This window comes from Phocoena sinus, chromosome 7 (genome assembly GCF_008692025.1).
Source record: "Phocoena sinus isolate mPhoSin1 chromosome 7, mPhoSin1.pri, whole genome shotgun sequence".
Lineage (NCBI taxonomy): Eukaryota > Metazoa > Chordata > Mammalia > Artiodactyla > Phocoenidae > Phocoena > Phocoena sinus.
This window is the reverse complement of record NC_045769.1, coordinates 67,006,115-67,026,498: the sequence shown is the minus strand read 5'-3', so window position 1 is coordinate 67,026,498 and position 20,384 is coordinate 67,006,115. Positions and strand designations below refer to the sequence as shown.

The 20,384-nt window shown below is 36.2% G+C and overlaps 1 protein-coding gene across 2 annotated transcripts in view; it reads right to left on the bottom strand.

The window, feature by feature from the left end:
- TTC21B (tetratricopeptide repeat domain 21B) overlaps nucleotides 1-20,384 on the bottom strand; it is a 91,917-nt gene extending 71,533 nt beyond the window's left edge. For both annotated transcript variants that reach the window (XM_032637929.1, XM_032637930.1), the window contains exons 1-9: nucleotides 20,264-20,384; nucleotides 15,624-15,753; nucleotides 15,425-15,535; nucleotides 12,527-12,693; nucleotides 10,041-10,163; nucleotides 6,898-7,055; nucleotides 3,036-3,120; nucleotides 1,814-1,912; nucleotides 210-402 (exon numbers count right to left, since the gene is read on the bottom strand). In XM_032637929.1, the coding sequence (XP_032493820.1) occupies nucleotides 210-402; nucleotides 1,814-1,912; nucleotides 3,036-3,120; nucleotides 6,898-7,055; nucleotides 10,041-10,163; nucleotides 12,527-12,693; nucleotides 15,425-15,535; nucleotides 15,624-15,753; nucleotides 20,264-20,284 (1,087 nt within the window). In that variant the 5' untranslated portion in view covers nucleotides 20,285-20,384. The remainder of the gene's footprint in view (nucleotides 1-209; nucleotides 403-1,813; nucleotides 1,913-3,035; nucleotides 3,121-6,897; nucleotides 7,056-10,040; nucleotides 10,164-12,526; nucleotides 12,694-15,424; nucleotides 15,536-15,623; nucleotides 15,754-20,263) is intronic.

Below are 20,384 nucleotides of genomic sequence, written 5' to 3'. Positions count from 1 at the left end.
TCTCATAAAAATCTATTCTTTTAAGATAGTATTTAAGAAGTAAAAATTTTATTCTTAAAGGTACATGTTTTTTTTTCTGTTGTAGACAGTGGTGAACAGTTTAATTTTAGAAAACCATAAAATATGTCTTTTCTTCTTTAATGGCAGGTATGAAAAGCAATCATTACTTGCATCTGTATGAGGATCACTCAAAGATATGGTTGTCATACCAATTAGTGCAGAGACACTGGTTTCATCTAGTGTCATGGCAGTCTTATACCACTTCAATGCCTCTTTAACTTTCCCCTGTAAAATCATTTGGTATCCAAGTTCTGTAGCAAATTCTGATTGCTGAGGAGTTAAACTAAAAGCTCTCTCTAGTAATGTTTGGGTTTTTTGAAGAATCAGTTGACTACGTCCACACTAAAAAGAAAAAAAAAATTTAAGTTAGATTAAAACACTTCTACTCGGAAGAATTCATTTTTTCTAAATGTACATATAAATAATTTTTATTTCACAGATTCAGAATGTAGGAAGAATATAAAATAATTTCATAAAGAAAAATAAAACTACTCCATTTACTATCTAGACAGTGCAGCAAGAGTTCATATCCTATCAGAACTTAACCTTATGAGTAATGCTTTTAAAAAACAGCTATCTTGAAAAGTTTACTGCTTCTAATGATGCTGCACAAGCAAAATTTTCAGAGGTCTTTTTTCAAACTGTCTCATGATTGTCCTATAATCAGAAAAGAAAATCATTACTTTAAGGTTTTATATATATTTATGTGTGTGTATATATATATATATGTGTGTGCATATCTAGAGTAATATAGAGAAACATATATATTTTATTGAATATATGTATTTTTATTGAATCAAAAGCTAGGACAAGGATCTGCTTTACCCCTAAAGACAAGTATACCACCAGTGAGAACCACGCCTTAGAATCTTCTTGAAAAAAAGCCTTCAAAAATATTTCAAGAAATGGCAATGCTGTCAGAATGAGTATATACTTTTTGAACATAACAAGTTTGAAGAGTTGTTACTTACTGAATTGTTTGATTTGTTGTAAAGTAATAAAAACCATGTGTCTGGCAGTAGGTAAATAAAAAAGGTAAATACCCCCCCCTTAACTCAAACTTCCATAATAGTGGGGCGGCGGGGCAGGGACAGTTCCTCTAAATTTCACATGATCTGACAATCTTTGTTTTTAAATAAGAGAATTCAGTTTATTCATGTCATTTAACAATTAATATCCTTGATTATTTTCTTTCAACTTTATTTTAATAATTATTTTACTTACTCTGTGTCTCCTTTCCTTATTTATATTTTTCTAGTTTAGTTAACTTTTCAATCCTCTCATTTCTTGTACTGATTTTAAAATTCTGCTGTATTTTTCTTTTCCATTCCCAATTACCTTTTTATTGGGTGCTTGTAATAAAATCGTTTATTATTATAAAAAAATAAGATAGCAACCACTTCCCCCACCCAAACAGCCTATTACCCATTTCACAACGTTCAAAAAATAGTTTTAAAAACAAAACAAAGAACAACCCTAGTCGTAAATCCTACGCTCTGATTCCCATTTCCTTTGTCTGGAAGGCACTTCCCTATCCTTAAAGGATTCACGGGTACCACTTCCTCCATGATACCTCCATGATGGCTTCTGATATCTGGAAACTGTATCTCCTCTGAACTACCTTAAGAATGTATCACATATTTATAGACACATCACATTTTCACTCCAGGTCATGTGCTTTTTGGTGCCTCAACATTTGTGACTAATTTTATATTTCCAGCTACAAATAACAGAGCTCTGTTGGCACTCTTACAGTTCTGCTGAAGGCTATTGTGATATTATAAAAAAGTTGAGCATTCTGTGGTTCCATGGCATCTAGTGCATTTCCTAAGTTTTCCAGCTTGGTGGCAGCCTAAAACAAAAAGTATTCAGTATTATTTAAAAATAAACTAAGAATAAAAGAACATAAATACATGACATGTACACTAATAAATATTATTATTAATATTTAAAAAGATCTTTGCTTTTATAAAGTCCCCTTCTTCCAATGAAATCTTATATGTTGCAAGAGGATAAAAGGCCCTTTTCTAAAAAGTTGAATAATTATAAATAAATAACTGCATTTTAAAATGTGTTTCCTTAATAATTGTTATTGAATGGAAACCTTAGGGTTTCCTAAGGGTGGGTAAAGATACCCATAATATTCAATTAACTATATAAGCCAAGCTCCCTCTCCAATAATTAATTCATAACACATGAGATATGAATGATAACATATTTACAAACATTACTATAATATGAGATCAGTCCTTGGATAACCTATATAGCCTGGTTTATATTTAAAATGGTTTATATTTAAAATATTTTCTAGAACAGAAAAATCAGATACTTGACATAAATAATTTCAACGCCTGGAAAATTTACTGAAGAGTTGCTCCTCTAAGATTCTTCTAGTATTTACTGAAGTATTTACTAGGTACTATCATATTATCCAATTTAACCAGACTAAATACCAGTCTAAATCTATCACTTGTTATAATACTATTTACTTCAGACTGGATTTTGGCATTCCATAATCTAGTGTACAGTCAATGTGTTCACTAGCAGAGAAAACATGTGCCTTATAAGGTCCAATGGGATTTCATCCTAAGCCCATTTAACTTATGCAAACTCAATAAAATTGTAAAAGTACTATGAATTATATTTTGTGTACGTTCTCTTCCATACCCAGCATCACTTGTTACATTAATCATATATATTACTGCACATGAGTTTTACATAGAAACAGCATGTGCTGTAGTTAATAATTTTAAAAGTTTTCATAGGTAATTTTAACTATATGATATTTTTGCTTTACTAGGTGATTTAACAAACCCACCTCTTTGTTAAGGTATATTTCTAGGAATCAACTAAAAACTACCATGTCATACATTCTAAAACAGCACTTCAAGGCTCTTTTGTATGTGCATGTGTGTGTGTAACTAAATACATATTTAGTATAGGAAACATAAATATAATAGTACAATACAACTTACCTTCTCTGTATCCCCCTCCCTACACAAATAGTAAAGGGCCATCATTCTTAGTGCTTCCACATTTTGATTATCTTGCAGCATTAACCTGCAAAAAAAATTTCAGTTAATGTTATGTATTTTTATTTGATGCCTTGAAAACTTGGTTTGCTTATTATTCCACTGTTTAAATAAGTAATTTTAATTAGTAAAGTGACATCTCCTTTATGAAAATTATCAATCTCATTATTTAAACCCCAAAGAATCTCTGGACCTTAATTTTGATATGTTTACAGTATTATTAAAAGAATAATTCACCCTGACCACACAGATTTATTACAAGAATTCCAGGAATGTAAAGATGGACTGAATATCAAAAACTCTATTAACAGAATTCACAACATTACAATAGATCCAATGTGGTAAAAATAAATTAGAAAATGTTATTAAAAAATCCTTTTAATAATAGGAACAAAAACAAAACTTAGTAAGACATATGCAAAAGCTACAGAAATTCCTATAAAACTTTATCAAGGGTATTCAGAAACGGAACTGAATAAATGGGGTAACACACTAGGTTTCTTATCATGCACGGTGTGCTATGTTGAATTATTAGCTCCAGCTTTTTCACTCTCCCTGATTACATGCTTTCTGCCATGTAACTGAGCAGTTCCCCCTACAAATGCTGGCTTGTGCCTCACTGCCCCCAACTATAAACGTGGACATTTTTCTTGGCCAATGGGATGTGGACAGGAATGGCGGTGTGCCACGCCTGTTTCAGAGGCATCGCATATTTCTGCTTGTCCTCTGCAACTCTGCTGTCACCATAAGAAGGGCTTCCTCTAGGTAGCTGGTGTTCTTTGGCTGGAGCCCAGTGAAGAACACCCTTCGAGTGGACCAGAATCCAAACTGCAATGAGGTGCCACGCCCTCCCAGCTGGATCTGAAACTTGAAGCAGAGTCCCAGACACACATCTGGACCGGGTCAGTGACCCTAGATGACCCACACCAAAGTACAAATTAGGGCACAGTATCACATGCCCTGAGATGTGTGGTTGTTTCCTGTAGATCAATAGTTGCCTAATGATAATACTCATTTGGGGTTAAAAAAATTCTCCCCAAATAATCTACAGACTTAATGCAGTTCAACCCAGTATCTTATAGTTTTTTGTTATTTTTAAACAAGTTATTCTGATAGTCAACTGCAAAAGAAGGGCCAAAAAAGCTATCAAAAAAGAAACATGATGGAGAACTTCCCCTAAAAGATGTAAAAATCCATTAGAAATATAGGAAAGAACAGATCCCGTTAAAAAGAAAAAAAGAACCAGTCAATATACAGAAAAAAAAATAGCTTTTAGCATAAAAAAGATGCTCAATGGCAACATGATCAAGGAAATGAAAATAAAAATAAGTTACCATTCTTATTCTACCAGATTGTTTAAAAAACAAATAAAAAACCCCACATTGACAACAGCCAGAATTGGTAAGGATGGGGGTGGGCATGCAATAGACTACTAATGAGAATCTTAGTATAATTTCTTACAAGAACAATTTGGCAGCGTTTATCAAAATGTCAAATGTGTATACCTGAGGCAGAGGCTGTAATCTCTCCTCAAGTCCACCCTCCCCTTATTTGCTTGGGCTCAGGGCTAGCCAGCACTTCCCAGCCATCTCCGCAGGTAGCCATGGCCAATGTGAGAGGAAGCAGTTTATGGCATTTCTGGGCCTGGGCTTTTGAGAAAAGTGGAATGACTCCTCTACACTCTTTCCCCTCTTACCAGCTGGACACCGACGTCATGAGGTTTTAGGAAATGGCAGAGTTGCAAGATGGAGAGCTTGGGTCCCTTGAAGACAGTGTGGAAGAAGGCTGCCTGATCAAATCTTACACCCATTCAAAACAGTTACATGTGACCGAAAAACAAGCTCACTGTGTTAAAACATACGTTTGGATCTACTTTTTATAGGAGCTTAGCTTACCCTAAAAAAATATAATTCCCTTTAAATTAGTAATCCCTCATTTGGGAAACCATCCTTCAGAAATACTCCTATATGTGTATAAAGGTGTGTGTGTGTGTGTGTGTGTGTGTGTGTGTTCACTGCAAATATTTAGAACAGCAAAAAATTAGAAACATGCCTACCAATGGAGAAAGATAAAATAAACTATATTTATCTTCACTTTATAGATGCTATTCATTGTTAATAAACATAAAGGGGTATCCATGAAATACTAAGTTAAAGAAAAATCAAGTTTAAAAGCTATATAACAAGTCTATTTTTCATTTTTTAAATGCCCCCCAAGATATATGCATATATTTATACATTATGTGGATACCTCCCACTCCCACCCCCCCACCACACAGTGCCTAGAGAGGAAATCTGGAAAAATATAAACATCAGAAAGTTACTTATACCCAAATTGTGGTCTCCAAATACCATTTCTCAGTAAAAGGAATTAGATTGCCCTGGACCATGGCTGATACCTGAACAGGGCAGTAAATACACAAAATAACCCTGGTATATCTTGTCATACCAAATAGTAAGGAAACTATCAAAGACTACTAGGGTCATGTCAAAAAAGACTCAAGAACTAACTTGAAGAAGCTACTAATGGCCAAAGATAACTCAATCTGAGCAATTATAATAACCAAAATGGTTAGAAACACTCAAGTTTAATCCATGTCATATAAACAAACAAACCCAAACCACTATCAATCACCAATGGAGAATGCTAGGGATGCTAGGGGCCTTTTTTGTTTGTTTCTGAAACCTGGAAATAAGGGAAAAGACTCAAGCATTTATCCAACTTTTCTTACATGAACTATAACACTAGATAACCAATCAGCAGGCTGGAAGTTTTTCTTTATAGGAGGATTCTAGCTAAGAAATGCAGAAAGAATGACATAACCATACTGTAATCCTAAACCAAGTACCCAGGTATTGAGCTCGAATTGCTGCTAATACCACAAAAAAGAGAGACAAGCCTAGATTATGTCTCTGATGGAAGAACACATCAGCACTTATGAATTAACTGCCAAACAAAGAAACAGTGAATGTGAATCTAACCAAGTCTCTAGATCCATCACCAATTTATTAGAAATACTGAGAATACGCAATAAGCTGCACAGTTATGGCATACAATCAATACAATTCATATCATTCAAAACCTGCAGGATTAAAATACTGGTTTCTTTAACTTATTTATTAGCAAGAACAAAAAGAGGAGGGGGTTGTTGGGGAGAAAGAGGAACAAAGCAGGAAGGGAAGAAGGGAGACAGGGAACCCTCTAATGCCTTCACACTTAAGAAAACCCAAAATCTTTACCATGACCAACAAGACCCTGTGCTCTGACGTCACCGCCTAGTCATCTTGCTCCTTCCCATCCTTAACCATATGACACGTACTCTTGCCTCAAGGTCTCTGCACTTGCATTTGCTTCTTACTGCAGTCTTCCCTGGGATGTCTGCAAGCTGGCTCCCTCTGTCAAATGCCATCTTCTCACAGGCCTTCCCTGACAACCCATAAAATTGAAGCCCCTCCCCTCGGTCCCTAGTTCACTTTCCAGCTTTATTTTTTCTCCATGGCACTTATAACTTTTTAACATACTACATAATTTCTTACTTGTTCTGCTTATTATATAAGCTTCATGAGGTCAGGGATATTTGTCTTTCTGCATATAAAAGTCTTTTAGAATAGCTACCCAGATATTTACGTAAATCTATAAATTCAGCCTTTAAAAACAAGGCAACGTTAAGGTTTTCCTCAATTCTATATTGTTTGAAAAATTCAAATTAAAAAAACCTTATAAGAAAAAAATACACATAGATTTTCTTTTTTCTCAAAATTACAACCAGATCCAAAGATACTTGTGACATCTTTTTCTACTTAACCTCTGTGCTGTCTCAACCGTCTGGTCCCAATCCTGCAAGGCTAGCTGTAGTTTCATTTTCTTTACAAAAGCAGGAAGGAAACTTGGAAAGTTCATGATTATCTGGTTCACAGTCTCCAGAGCACCTGAATAATTCTGGCGCATCTCAAGGCACTGTGCCTAATGGGAGAAAAAAGAAAAAAGTGACATCAAAACTGTGATCATATATACTAAGGTCCTCACAGCAGTTACCCTGGAAGAGGTAGAGTTATAATATTTAACATTTTTTATATTTTTATTTTCTGACCTTTCTGTAAGAAATAGTTTTCACTTTTATAACCAGAAAAACAAAATAAGTCTTAATCAAACAAAATTTTAAAACATCACAGAATAAAAATATTTTATAAGTGACTGTTTTAAAATCCACTTTTGGGGCTTCCCTGGTGGCGCAGTGGTTGGGAGTCCGCCTGCCAATGCAGGGGACGCGGGTTCATGCTGCGGTCGGGGGGATCCCACGTGCCGCGGAGCGGCTGGGCCCGTGAACCGTGGCCAATTGGCCTGCGCTCCGTGGCGGGAGAGGCCGCAGAAGTGAGGGGCCAGCGTGCCGCGAAAAAAAGAAAAACAAAAATCCACTTTTAAATAACTGAGAAATATAACTACAGGATGAAAATTCTGAAATATTTTTAGAAACATCATAAGGAATGCTTCTATTTATAACAGAAAAATTACCTTTTAGAATAAAATATTTCCAGGATATTTGCAAGTAGCATTTAAAACTAATAGATATTGTATCTTTTTTTTTGATATTGTATCTTTTTTAAAAAATTACTTTCAGGCTAAAGAAGACAAGATTTTAAAGAATCAGCAAAATAAAGTACAAAAGTACCTCAATATTTTCACTCCTATGAATTATCTTAAGGACATAAATGGATAAGACCAAAAAGAAGCATATTTATGGCAGAACTATTTATAATAGAAAAAAATTAAAATAACCGGAAATGGCCACCTAGGATTAAATGATAGCATATTTACTTAATAAAATTTTAGGTGGCCATTAAAACTCATTATGTTAATTTGTAGATCGATATTTACTGACACGAAGAGATGTCATTTACAATATAATAGTTTAGCTGGTTATCTCCAATGGTGATATTTATTTTTAATTCAGATATTACTGTATTCTAAAATTTTTCTACAATGTACATGTATTACTTTCATAGTCAGAAAATATAAATCTATAAATATAGTAAGTGCTTTAAGAACAGATGATGAGGCATATTTATCATATGTCAGATTTTTAAAAATGTGTTTCTGAATATCCTTTAGGAATAAATTTAGTCCTAGAATATCTCAGTTCAAAATGAACATCCAGCCTCAACAGATGTACAGTAAAACCGCAATATATTCCCGAAATCAGTTTGAGATTATGTTCCCATATAATTAAAGGAAAGTATGAGAACCATCCAAAGATGCCACTATGTCAAAATAAATTATTATTTAAATTTCTCAATAGTGGACAATAATAGCAAAAAAGATTAATGCAGATAATTTTTAAAAATATATATGCCTTTGCAATCTGCCTAAATAGCTAGTAACATAAAATAACAAAATCATGCAAATAGACCACATCTAATACTTCCTTAGACCATCACCTCCCATATAAATGCAACATACTATATTAAATGAAACTAAATTTGCTATATAATTGGTTCATATCATTCCTAGTTGGAATTCAACTAATGCAAGCCTCTTGCTGAATGAACTGAAAAATAAATACATAATTGGAATGGGTTATATAAGAAAAAGAATTTAAACCAGTCTAAAGTATTAGAGGAAAAAGGTAAATCCTTCCTAAGCTGCTTATATTGACACTTGAAATAGCCCTACCTTAGATTACCTACTAGCTTTTCTTTAAGGAATAGAGGGGAGCAGAAATGATCAAGAAAAACTTCTTTAAAAATTTGCTAAATTCCCATAACCTCTAGCAGTGCCATTAGGCAAAACCTGAGTCCAAGCAGCACGAATACTAGTTGTACTGGTGGCAAACATCTGAACAAGCTCACTAGCCAGGGAAATTGACAAGAGCAATATAGGGACATTGGCAATAGCCAAGACACCAATAACCCTCTCTTTCTTTTTGATCCCCCCACACCAGATTACTGCTAATTTAATAGACTGTTTTCCTAATATAAATTTAATTCTTTTTGCTGAAATAAAAAATGATCTTTTTTTAATTTAAGGCATTCAGATGGCATCCATGGAATTGAAGAAAAAGTCCAAATTAAACATTTCTACCCACCAATGATTTCTAATGACACTGCCACTTGGTCATCCCTCTCAATCTAAGTTAGATCATGTTATTTCTCTTTTCATTGGCTGCCCATCTATCTGGTTCAAAGCAAAAGCCAAGGGCTTTACAGAATCAGCCAGTCTCTCCTCATTCCCCCCCCATGCCCACCTGCCCTGACACTCACCTTCTCTCCCTCTAGCCTTCACTTTTCTCCCCTTCACTCATTCTGCTTTAGTCTCCAGGCCTCCTAGCAATGCCTTCAACATGCTTAACGTATATAAACTCTCTACTCCCCTATTTGTAATGCATGCTCTCCCCAGGTGCCCACAGGGCTTTAACCCTCACCTCCTACATGTCTTTGCTCAAATGTCACTTTCTCTGACCATTTAAAACTGCAAGTTCATACCCCAGTTGTACTTCTCCTTCTTTCCTTGCTTTATCTTTCCATTGTACTTACCACCTTCTAATATACCATACAATTCACTTACTTTTATTATCTGTCTCCACCAGTAGAACATAAGCTCCATAAAAGCAAGAGGTTTTATTTTGCTTAGGGTATCCCTAGTATGTAGAGGGATGCCTCACACATATTAGATACATCATAGATGTTTGGTGAGTAAATAATATAGGAACCACCACAACTGCCAACAGCAACAACAAAAAGAATTAAAACTGATCCAGGATTCAGGAATTTGGCAGGGAGTACTTTTCTCTAGCTTACGTTCATCGTCCCATACAAACGCAAGTCCCTCCTGCAGTTGAGAGTTGATAAAAGTAACATAAAACCTATCTTTTTGAGCTACTTGGTTTTGTTGGGTTTCATATATTACAAATAAATTTTAAAACATCATTTTATTAATCTGACACCAACTCACCTTACCCAGCAGAGCAAAAATATCATTTCCATCTTGTAATCCCTCTTCAAAATACCTTAGTGCTTTCTTAGTGTAAGGTTCTTTTCCTCTTGTAATATCAAGCCATGCTCTCAAAACCTGTCCCTGTAAAATGAATAATTCTAAATTTTCATTTTTTTGGAAATGAAAGAAATAAATGTTGATGAAGAAGTTAAACTAAGCATCATTCTTATTTGTAATTAGTAACAAAAATCAGTCTATCAAATAATGTTATGAAAAATAAGACTGCAATAAAATCACTTTTAAACCCTTGCTAGCCTACAGTCTTGGAACTATTATGAATTTCAGCCTTTAAGATTACTACTGTGGTTAATATTAAGAAGCTTGTAAAATATTCCCTTAGTACTAAATAACCAATATTCTTACATGGGGCTTTGCTAATAAATTACTAATAACTACTAAACATGTAATTCAATACATAAATAAGAATTTGTTACCTCTTTTTGGGGAAATAGACCAAATGAACTAAGATGGGAAAAAAGAAGTGCTTTGCTTCACATTTATTAAAAATTAAGATAATTTGGCAACTATCTCAATCTCTTTGACTAGTCCAGTGAGCTTCAAATGAAAGGATAAAATGGCCTCAGAAATTAAAAAATGAAGAAACCATGAATGTTTACCTTCAGAAATGTTAGTGAGCCAACGGACTGTAAGGTTTATAGGATTAGAAAGAAGATGAATACATGTTGATTATTTTTCTTTTTAATGCCAAATAAAAAATTATGAAATCTGCTCGTCTGTCAAAAAATTTCTAGGTTAATTAACAAACCTTATAAATCTTTAACTAAGATCATACTTACTTCCCTATATTTCACCTGAAAGGACAGGTAAGAATACCTAAACAGGGTTTCCCTGGTGGCGCAGTGGTTGGGAGTCCACCTGCCGATGCGGGGGGATGTGGGTTCGTGCCCAGGTCCGGGAAGATCCCACATGCCACGGAGCGGCTGGGCCCGTGAGCCATGGCCGCTGAGCCTGCGCATCCGGAGCCTGTGCTCCGCAACGGGAGAGGCCACAACAGTGAGAGGCCTGCGTACCACAAAAAAAAAAAAAAAAAAACCTAAACAATGTTATTTCTCCTCATTAGATCACTGTACTTTCTTGAATCATTTCAACTGTGTGGATGATTCCCAACCTTTATTTCTAGTCCAATACCTTTTCTAATTTTTTCTCTTCTTTTTCTAGAAGTTCATCTACTGTCTCCATCTCACTGTTCTGTCAGAGCCTGAAATATAGAATGTCTAAAACCAAACACATCACCTCCCTCCAAGATTACCTTCTCATCCCAAAGTATTTTCTAGTCACATTAACTGGTCTCTGAATTGTCCAGGCTTAAAACCTCAGAGACATCCTTGATATCTGACACCTCAATATCTTTCCCCCCAATATTTATAATAAGTTGAAAAGTCCTGTGGGTATTTGATAATTCTCAAATTCTTACCTGAATTTGATACACTGAATAGTATTTTTGTGTAGGCCCTTAAAGCCTTCTGCCAGAAAGTACTATCTTTGGGGGCCTACATTCTGGTTTCTTCCCAGGTCAGTTCATCCTATAAACCTTTGCTAAATTCACCTTCTGAATTTGCACTTTAATAACATCACTGACATGATTAAAACTCTTCAATGACCCTCAGTGCATATTAAATTAGATACAAGTATTTGTACCTAGCCATCAAGATCCTTCAATTTGTCCCAACCCACTTTTCCAACCTTTTCTTCCACCCTCTTCTTCTCTGTACCCTGTATTCCCATCAGGTGTGAGGTTCTCACTGTACCCAGACCTACAAGTCTCCTTGTTCTTCTCCTTTCTATCTATTATCTCCCACCTTGGGAGTACCTACTTCCCTTTTCCATAATCTTTGCCTGTGGAAACTGTATCCATCTTTCAGGTTTTAGCTCAAATGCTACTTCCTTCAAGAAATTCTTCTTCATTCGCCTAACAGTTATCGATGTGATCTCTCCTTGAGTACATAAAATAGTGCCTAGCACGAAGTAAATGATCAATAAATGTTAACTATTATTTTCCTGCACATTTTAATCACACTTCTCTCATTCCATTTGTCCATTTTCTCACAATGTTAATTGGGTGTGTGCTCTATAACCCTGCTAGATGATCCATTCATGAAAGTAAAGTTTATGTATTTTTTATCTTTCTGTTATTAACAGTGCAAATAATGGTGCCTTGTACCCAGAGCAGTGGAGAGTGGGAGGGAAGGAAGGAAAAAGAAAAGGAGGGAAGGGAGGGAAGGAACCAGGGAGAGCTCTTGTCAAGAGTTAATAAATAACATTAAAAACAAACAAGCTTAGAGAACCAATTTTATAAAATAATAAAATATTAAAATAAGGCTGTTATTTATAAAATGAGAATAGAGTGGGCAATAACAAAGCTTTTATATAAATAACATAAGCTTCCTTTAATGTTAGTATTTTAAAATAAGAAAACCAGCTACCTCTTTACTACCATTTGACATTTTGATCATTCGGTCAACATATTCTCTCGCCTTATCGTGACGACCAATGTGCCACAAAAATAAGCCTGCATGGTACAAAGCTTTTGGTCCAGCTCCTTTACGCTGCTCCTTCACTCTGGCGTCTGATTCCTGAATAGCTTCTCTATCTGGGAGAAGGAAAAAAAGACATTAAGTGAAAATTAAATTCTAGATTTAGAGTTTATAATAGGTCAGATAACTAAGAGCAGAGAATATAGTTCTTCTCTCTACAGCAGCGCTAATAAAAATAAAATGCAAGCCACATATGTAATTTAAAATTTCCTAGTAGCCACACCAAAGAAGTAGAAACAAGTAAAATTCACATTAATAATATATTTTATTTAACCCAATATATCCAAATGATCATTTCAACACATAATTGATTTGAAAATTATTAAGAAGATACTTTTTTTTCGTCTTACTAAATCTTTAAAATCTGGGGTGCACTTTACACAAAGCACATCTCAATTAAGATGTGAAATTTTCTTCAGCAAATCTTTATAGGAGATTTCATAAAATTTATTTTGGAAAAAGCAGAATCATATACTTGTTCTAAACATAATTTTTCCAACTGAATCAAGCATCAGTTTTAAATTTTAAAGTAAATTAATTAGAATTAAAATTTAAAACTCATGTCCTCAAACGAGACACATTTCAATGTGCTCTACAGCCACCTGTGGCTAATGACCACTGTGACCACACTACAGTTCTATAGTTCATGTCATTCTCAAGACATAAAGCCTATATATGCAAATATTTTTTTAAATAGTAAGATGAAAAAGTTGGCAATGATTCTAAAATGAGACAATTATTAGGGGCAAATTCAGAACTAGGAGTCAAATTACCCTACTTCCTAATCCAATTCTAAAATATATAACCAAGCCAGGCTGCTGTCACGGGTTAATGAAAGGTAGTATAATTACTACTTATATAGTTAATACTGACTGCTTGACTGCTCCCTTAAAAAGATGGTCTACGCCTAGAACTCTAATCACTTCTATTTAACCTGTTATGTAAATGCTTGGGACACAACTGTCAGTTAGATCCAAATCCCAGGTCGAATCAAAATGTGGATCAGCTAGCCAACAGAAAGAAGAAATGTCAAAGTTGAGGACTGAGATTCTAACAGACTACCTTTCTGGTAATGGCTACCAAGGAAATGTACGTGACTCCTCCTTTTAACTCTAAGGATACAAATTTAAATTTAAATGTGGAATTACCAAGGTACAACTTTACGAGTTTAGGAAACAAAATTGTACTCTGGAGGGCTAGAGATTGCTTGGCAAGGGACCCCTTCTGCCCTGCCTACAGCACACCCACGGCAACACCTTCAGAAGTTCTCACTAAATAGGCATGATACAGAAACAGAACTTATGAGGCAGGAGCAGGCATTGTACCTTCCTGCCCAGTCAAGTCCCTAGAGGGGCATCAGCTAGCTGTAATAGTCTAGATAAAACTAGTTCTTTCCAGATATCAGCTCAAGTTCTTAATGCATCACAGCTCTTTAGTAAACAGGGCTTACATTAGCATTCAGGAAGAATGTACGAGAACAATGTAGGCTCTTCCTAGGCGAGACAGACAGACATCTGGGCCTCTCCTGAACTCAAGCACACTCAGCATTATTATGGAGGAAAGTCGAGTGACTACTCAGGTGTCTCTAAACAATCCCGGAAATCACATTCTCTAACAGAACCAGTACTCTTGGGAGTAACCAATTAAATAAAAACTTGATTCTAGGAAGAAAACAGTTTGTTAATTTCTCTCTCTCTTTTTTTTTCTTTTTTTTAAGGCTTACTGACTACAGCTCTCCTACACCAATTCTCTGCTCCAGCTACACACACCCCTGCTGGAACATAAAGGAAGGGGATCCAGAGATGAACCTAATCCTGAACCATTTCCACATATTTGCCCATCGAGTTCTCCTGTCTGAGAAGATCAAGTCCCCATTTCCACAGTCTTCCCAGCCTACTCCTATGGATAAACAGTACATGCCATTTCCCCACACTTTCTTAAAAGTTTTAGAAAGCATTTAGTCGTAGATTTGTTTATGAACTAAACATATTAGTGTTTTAAGTAACTTTTTATTTATTTGTACAAGTATATGTGGGTGAAGGATGTGATACTTTGCTTAAGAAAAAACTGTTTTTAATATTTAAAAAAATTTATGACATTTGGTAATTGTTTAATTATTTTTACAATGCTATTAGCTGTTACTGGATATATATGGATGAATACAATACAATTTCTTTTTTATTACCTATAATTCCAATACTGTTCTGCCTCAGCCATTAAGATATGCTATGTATTAAGACAGTTCACACAATTTTAACTGCTGGTTTATGTATAAAGTTCCTTCTTTAATTTAATCATATTTCCCAACCTACTACTGGATAAAAATTTACTGAATGTCTTCCAAAGAGCTAGCCCCCCTGGGGGATGTAAAGGCTTTTAAGAACCTCAAGATATAGTAGAAGAGAGAAACTGCATGTAGCTATATATGCACAAAACAAGTGGTAAAGTTGGTTGCTACAGAGTAATTTATGTATATACCTGTTTTGAGCTGTCCTTTCTTGGTTTAACCATTGCTAATATTTATTCACCTTTACATTAATTCAAACAATCCCTACATACTAATGAAACTTCTGCCATAGGATATAAGGAATATGAAAGCAACAGAAGACCCATATTTCTCATGCTTGATAAACTTAGTCTTGTCAGGAAGATAAAACAACTATGACAAACAGTATCTACAGGTAATACATAATACAGTATGATTAGACTGAATGTTAAGGTAATTGAGAAAAATCAAAATGAATTGAGTAGAAAAAACTGTCTAAGCATTGTACTTAAATACTGTACCTGGATTGGGACTCATTTTATGAGTGTATATTAGTGCAATTAGAGAACAAAGTGATACATCTTGTTTATTTTTAATAGCCTCAAATTCTCGAAGAGCTTCTTGAGTTTTACCTGAAAATCAAAATTACAAAGTGAAAATTGTTCTTTGTGCAAAACAAGAATTTAAAACTTACGGAAATGTTTAATAATTAGCACATACCTTCCATTAATGTACCATAGGCATAATAAAACCTGAAGACGGGATCACTGCCATACCTCTTAGTTCCCTCACTGGCAGCAAGTAACACATGATGGAAATATCTCTCTTGACAATAGTAATTAATCAAAGTCTAAGAGGAAATAAAGACTACATGTTAAAAGAGATTCTGATGTTCTGAAATACTCTAAGCAGATATTAACCTAAGATCTTGAATAATCTAAAACTTTGATAACGTATTTTTTCTTCCAACTTCCTTAAATACTGTTAAAGGCTAGCACTTAAGGAATGTAGAACACAGTGAACACAAAATTACTGAAATAACTCAATGTTTTCTAATAATTTCAATCTTTTTTTTCCTAAACTATTTCTTAACAATACTGAAGTCAGGGTATTTTCACCTCTTTCCTTTCCCCACATTTTCTTAAGGTTTTAGAAAATGGGAAAGCAGACAAAAAGCAGGAATTAAAAAAAAAAAAGACAAGAGGCTTCCACTGCCAGACCAGGTTTCTTTTAAAAACAAAAACCCTTCTATTTTGTTTTTATAGCATCACAAAGTAATGACCAATTAAACTCAGCAACTGATTGTCAAAGGTTATCTTGTTTTCTGAGTTCCACAACAAATAACTGTCAGTAAAACAAAGGATCTATTTTTTAATGGAAATCACTATCACTAGGCTTTTTTCAAAATTATATTATTTATACATGAAGCAGAAAACTAGTATCAGGAGATACAAAGTTCTGATTAATTGGATCTACACTTTTCACCATTTTTCTCAGGATCACGTCTAAGGCTTAGTTGCTAACCTAATCAAAGAGGGAAGCCATATTCACCATCACCGTGATATACCTGATTCACTCCCACAAACCAATTCGGGACATCCCATACCTCCCTAGTCTGACTCTTCAGCTGGTTCAGCAGGAGCAAGAAATACAGATGAAGCACTGATTGACAGGATTAAAATGAGTGTCTGAGCAGCTTTTTTTTTTTTTTTTTTTTTTTACAGTCCATTGTTTCTGGAGGGCTACAGTCCATGTGCTTCTCTAGAACAGTCTGGCAAACATCCTCCAACTTTTACTCTGCTTCCCTCCTGTGGTTACTGTTCTCCAGTCCCTTCTCAGCCACTGTTTCTTCAAAGTGTGATCTGGACACCAATTCCAAGACCCCCGCAGCACACCTCAGGAAAGTGCAGTTTTCCTCCAGAGCCCTTTCCCTAAGGTTGCAAATGACTTCTTAATTTGCCACAACTAAGGACACTTTTAATATGATCTTACTTGACTTCTGTCCAGCGTTTAGTATCACTAAGCACCTCTAACTCTCCTAAAAGGCAGTGGCATGGTATCGTAAAAAGGACATGGATTTTAAGACCTGTTTTCAAATTTCCTGTCCATCTTATAGCCGCTCAATTTTGCTCTTTTGTAAAATGCTGGTAGTCATTTGTAGGTCATTGTAAGGATTAATTGAGATATCATACTGTAAAACTCCTATTTCAAAAAAGAAAAAGTTCCTCCAAACCCCAGATGTTGATGATATATAAAAAAAAAAACACGTGTCCAGCCAAGACTTCTCATCGCAGCTCCAGATTCCTATTTCAATTTCCCCAAAACCCAAGCCAGACATCGCATCAGGAATCCTCTCTTCCTGTTTGCACAGTCCCCATAAGTCTAACCAGTCAGTAGGTTCTTCTGTTGTTCTAGTCTGCTTCCCACTCCCTGCACCTATTTCCACTGCCTTGGTTCAGGTTAGGTTGTTGAATCCAACAAACATTTACTGACTGCTACGAGTGCCAAGCACTGGGCTAGGTACGGTGAACATGAAGATGAATAAGATATGATTCCTGTCCCAGAAAAGCTTAAAATTTTCAACTGAGACTAGAATCTAAAGACTATTTGAACCCACGCACCTACGGTCAATTAATCTTCCACAAAGGAGGTAAGAATATACAATAGAGAAAAGACAGTCTCTTCAGCAAGTGATGCTGGGAAAGCTGGACAGCCACATGTAAATCAATGAAGTTAGAACACATCCTCACACCATACACAAAAATAAACTCTAAATGGCTTAAAGACTTAAATATTAAGACATGACACCATAAAACTCCTAGAAGAGAGCATAAGGCAAAACATTCTCTGACAGAAATCGTACCAATGTTTTATTATGTCAGTTTCCCAAGGTAATAGAATTAAAAGCAAAAATAAACAAATGGTACCTAATCAAACTTAAAAGCTTATGTACAGCAAAGGAAACCACAAACAAAATGAAAAAAACCTATGGAGTGAGAGAAAATATTTGCAAATGATGTAACTGACAAGGGTTTAATTTTCAAAATATACAAACAGCTCAAACAACTCAGGAAAAGAAAAAAAAGCCCAACAACCCAATCAAAAAATGGGCAGAAGACCTAAATAGACACTTCTCGAAAGTAGACATACAGATGGCCAAAGTGCACATGAAAAGATGCTCAACATCGTTAATTATTAGAGAAATGCAAATCAAAACTACAATGAGGTATCACCTCACACCGGTCAGAATGGCCATCGTTAAAAAATCTACAAATAACAAATGCTGGAGAGGGTGTGGAGAAAAGGGAACCCTCCTACACCGTCGGTGGGAATAAAATTGGTGCAGCCATTATGGAAAACCATATGGAGGTTCCTCAAAAAACTAAAAATAGAGTTGCCATATGATCCCACAATCCCACTCCTGGGCATATATCCGGAGAAAATTCAAAAAGATACATGCATCCCAATGTTCACAGCAGCACTATTTACAATAGCCAAGACATGTAAACAACCTAAATGTCTATTGACAGATGAATGGATAAAGAAGATATGGTGTGTGTGTACACACACACACACACACACACACACACACACACACACACACACAATGGAATACTATTCGGCCATAAAAATGAATGAAATAATGCCATACGCATCAACATGGATGCAACTAGAAATTATCATACTAAGTGAAGAAAGAAATACCGTAGGATATCACTTATACATGGAATCTAAAGTATGACACAAATGAACTTATCTATGACACAAAAACAGACTAAGACACAGAGAAGAGACTGATGGTTGCCAAGGGGGAGGGGGGGTGGGGTAGGGAGGGATTGGGAATTTGGGGTTAACAGATGCAAACTATTATATAGATAATGGATAAACAACAAGTTCCTACTGTATAGCACAGGGAGCTATATTCAAATAATTCAAATTTCAGTGTCCGTAAGTAAAGTTTTATTGGAACAAAGCCATGCTTAAGTATTGTCTATAGCTGCTTTCATGATACGATGGCAGATTCGATGCCACAGAGACCCTATGGCCCATAAAGCTTGAATATGTAACACCTGGTCCTTTAAAGTTTGCTGTTCTACTTAAGGCTTCTGTTCTAGAACGTTAAGTAGAACAGGGATTATTGGATAACAAGGTTAGAAGAAAGCTAGGGTCAAGAAGGGCCTCCTATTGAGTTGATCCTCTAAGAGATGAGGAGTTAAATCACAGTTTTTAGCATGAAAGCGTTTTTATTAAAAAGTTCATTTGGGTGGCAGTACAAAGGATAAACTTAAGGGGATGAAAATACTTAAGGGGATGAGGGAAGGTTTCACAGGAAGATCACGTAAAACTTCAGGCAAAAAAGCAAAAGACACTCCAGCACCCCCATCACTGCCAAACTGTCCTCCAACCACTCATCACCAGCTAACATGGTACACATTGCATTTACCTGTTTACCGACTGACTCCCCCTCCTCAAATGTAGAAAGGTTTGGGAGGGTTTTTCTTAGCTTTATTACTGCAGGGCTTATTGTCTTCACGCTTAGAATAGTGCCAGACACATGGGAGACACTCAGTAAACATTTGTTGAATTTAATTAAGGTTTTCGCCAACATTAGATTATAAATTCACAGTCCCTGTGAAGGCGGGGACTGTTTCGTTCTGTTCATCACTATCTCCAGCTCCAGTGGACAAACAGTGAGCCCTCCATCAATGTGTTGAACAAGGGAATCAGTGAACAAATGAATGGAGAAGATAATCATCCTAAAAAGTAACTTCTTTTACTTTCAAGTCTCATGTCTTTGTTTTCATATCATTTCTTACGTGGACCATCATTAAATATTTGCTGAACGTATGCATCAGTGATAAACAGAGAAGACCATCACCCTAAAATACTCCTCCATTTTCAAGCCTATGTCTTTAACTGATTTCGTATCATCTTGCCGTGCTCCTTTTACCGTCTCACGGGGGCAGCTGGCACTAGTTTGCTGTAAGTCCTTAAAAATTGCACCCGGGAGACGCACTAGGTGTCCTATGTTGACCAAACCTTCCGAGCAAACAGGGTACAAAAGTAAAAGTAAACACGACCAACAGGGTGAGAAAAGCACACTAACAGCAATTCGGAAAGCAGCGCGCGGGGAAGGCTGCCCAGACCTCAAGATTCCAAAGCAGGGCCCGCGGAGGGAGAGCAGGTGATGTAGGTTACAAGCCCGCACCCCAGGCGGGGGCACCGAGCCAGCCGAGGCGGCAGGTACCGCAGGGTAACAACGGCCTAGCTAGGTCGGCCCGCGAGCTCCCCACGCCCCCCGGCCCCTTGCAACCCCGGCACCCCCCACGGCAACACACTGCCAGCTCCTGCCCCCTCACCTTCAGCCCCTGCGAGTCCATGGCTTCCGAGGCCGAGCCGCGTGCCTCCTGGACGCGCGCCTGCCGAACCCCAGCATAAGAGCCAAGGGTCTCAGGGTCTCGCAGCCCAGGCCCAAACCAG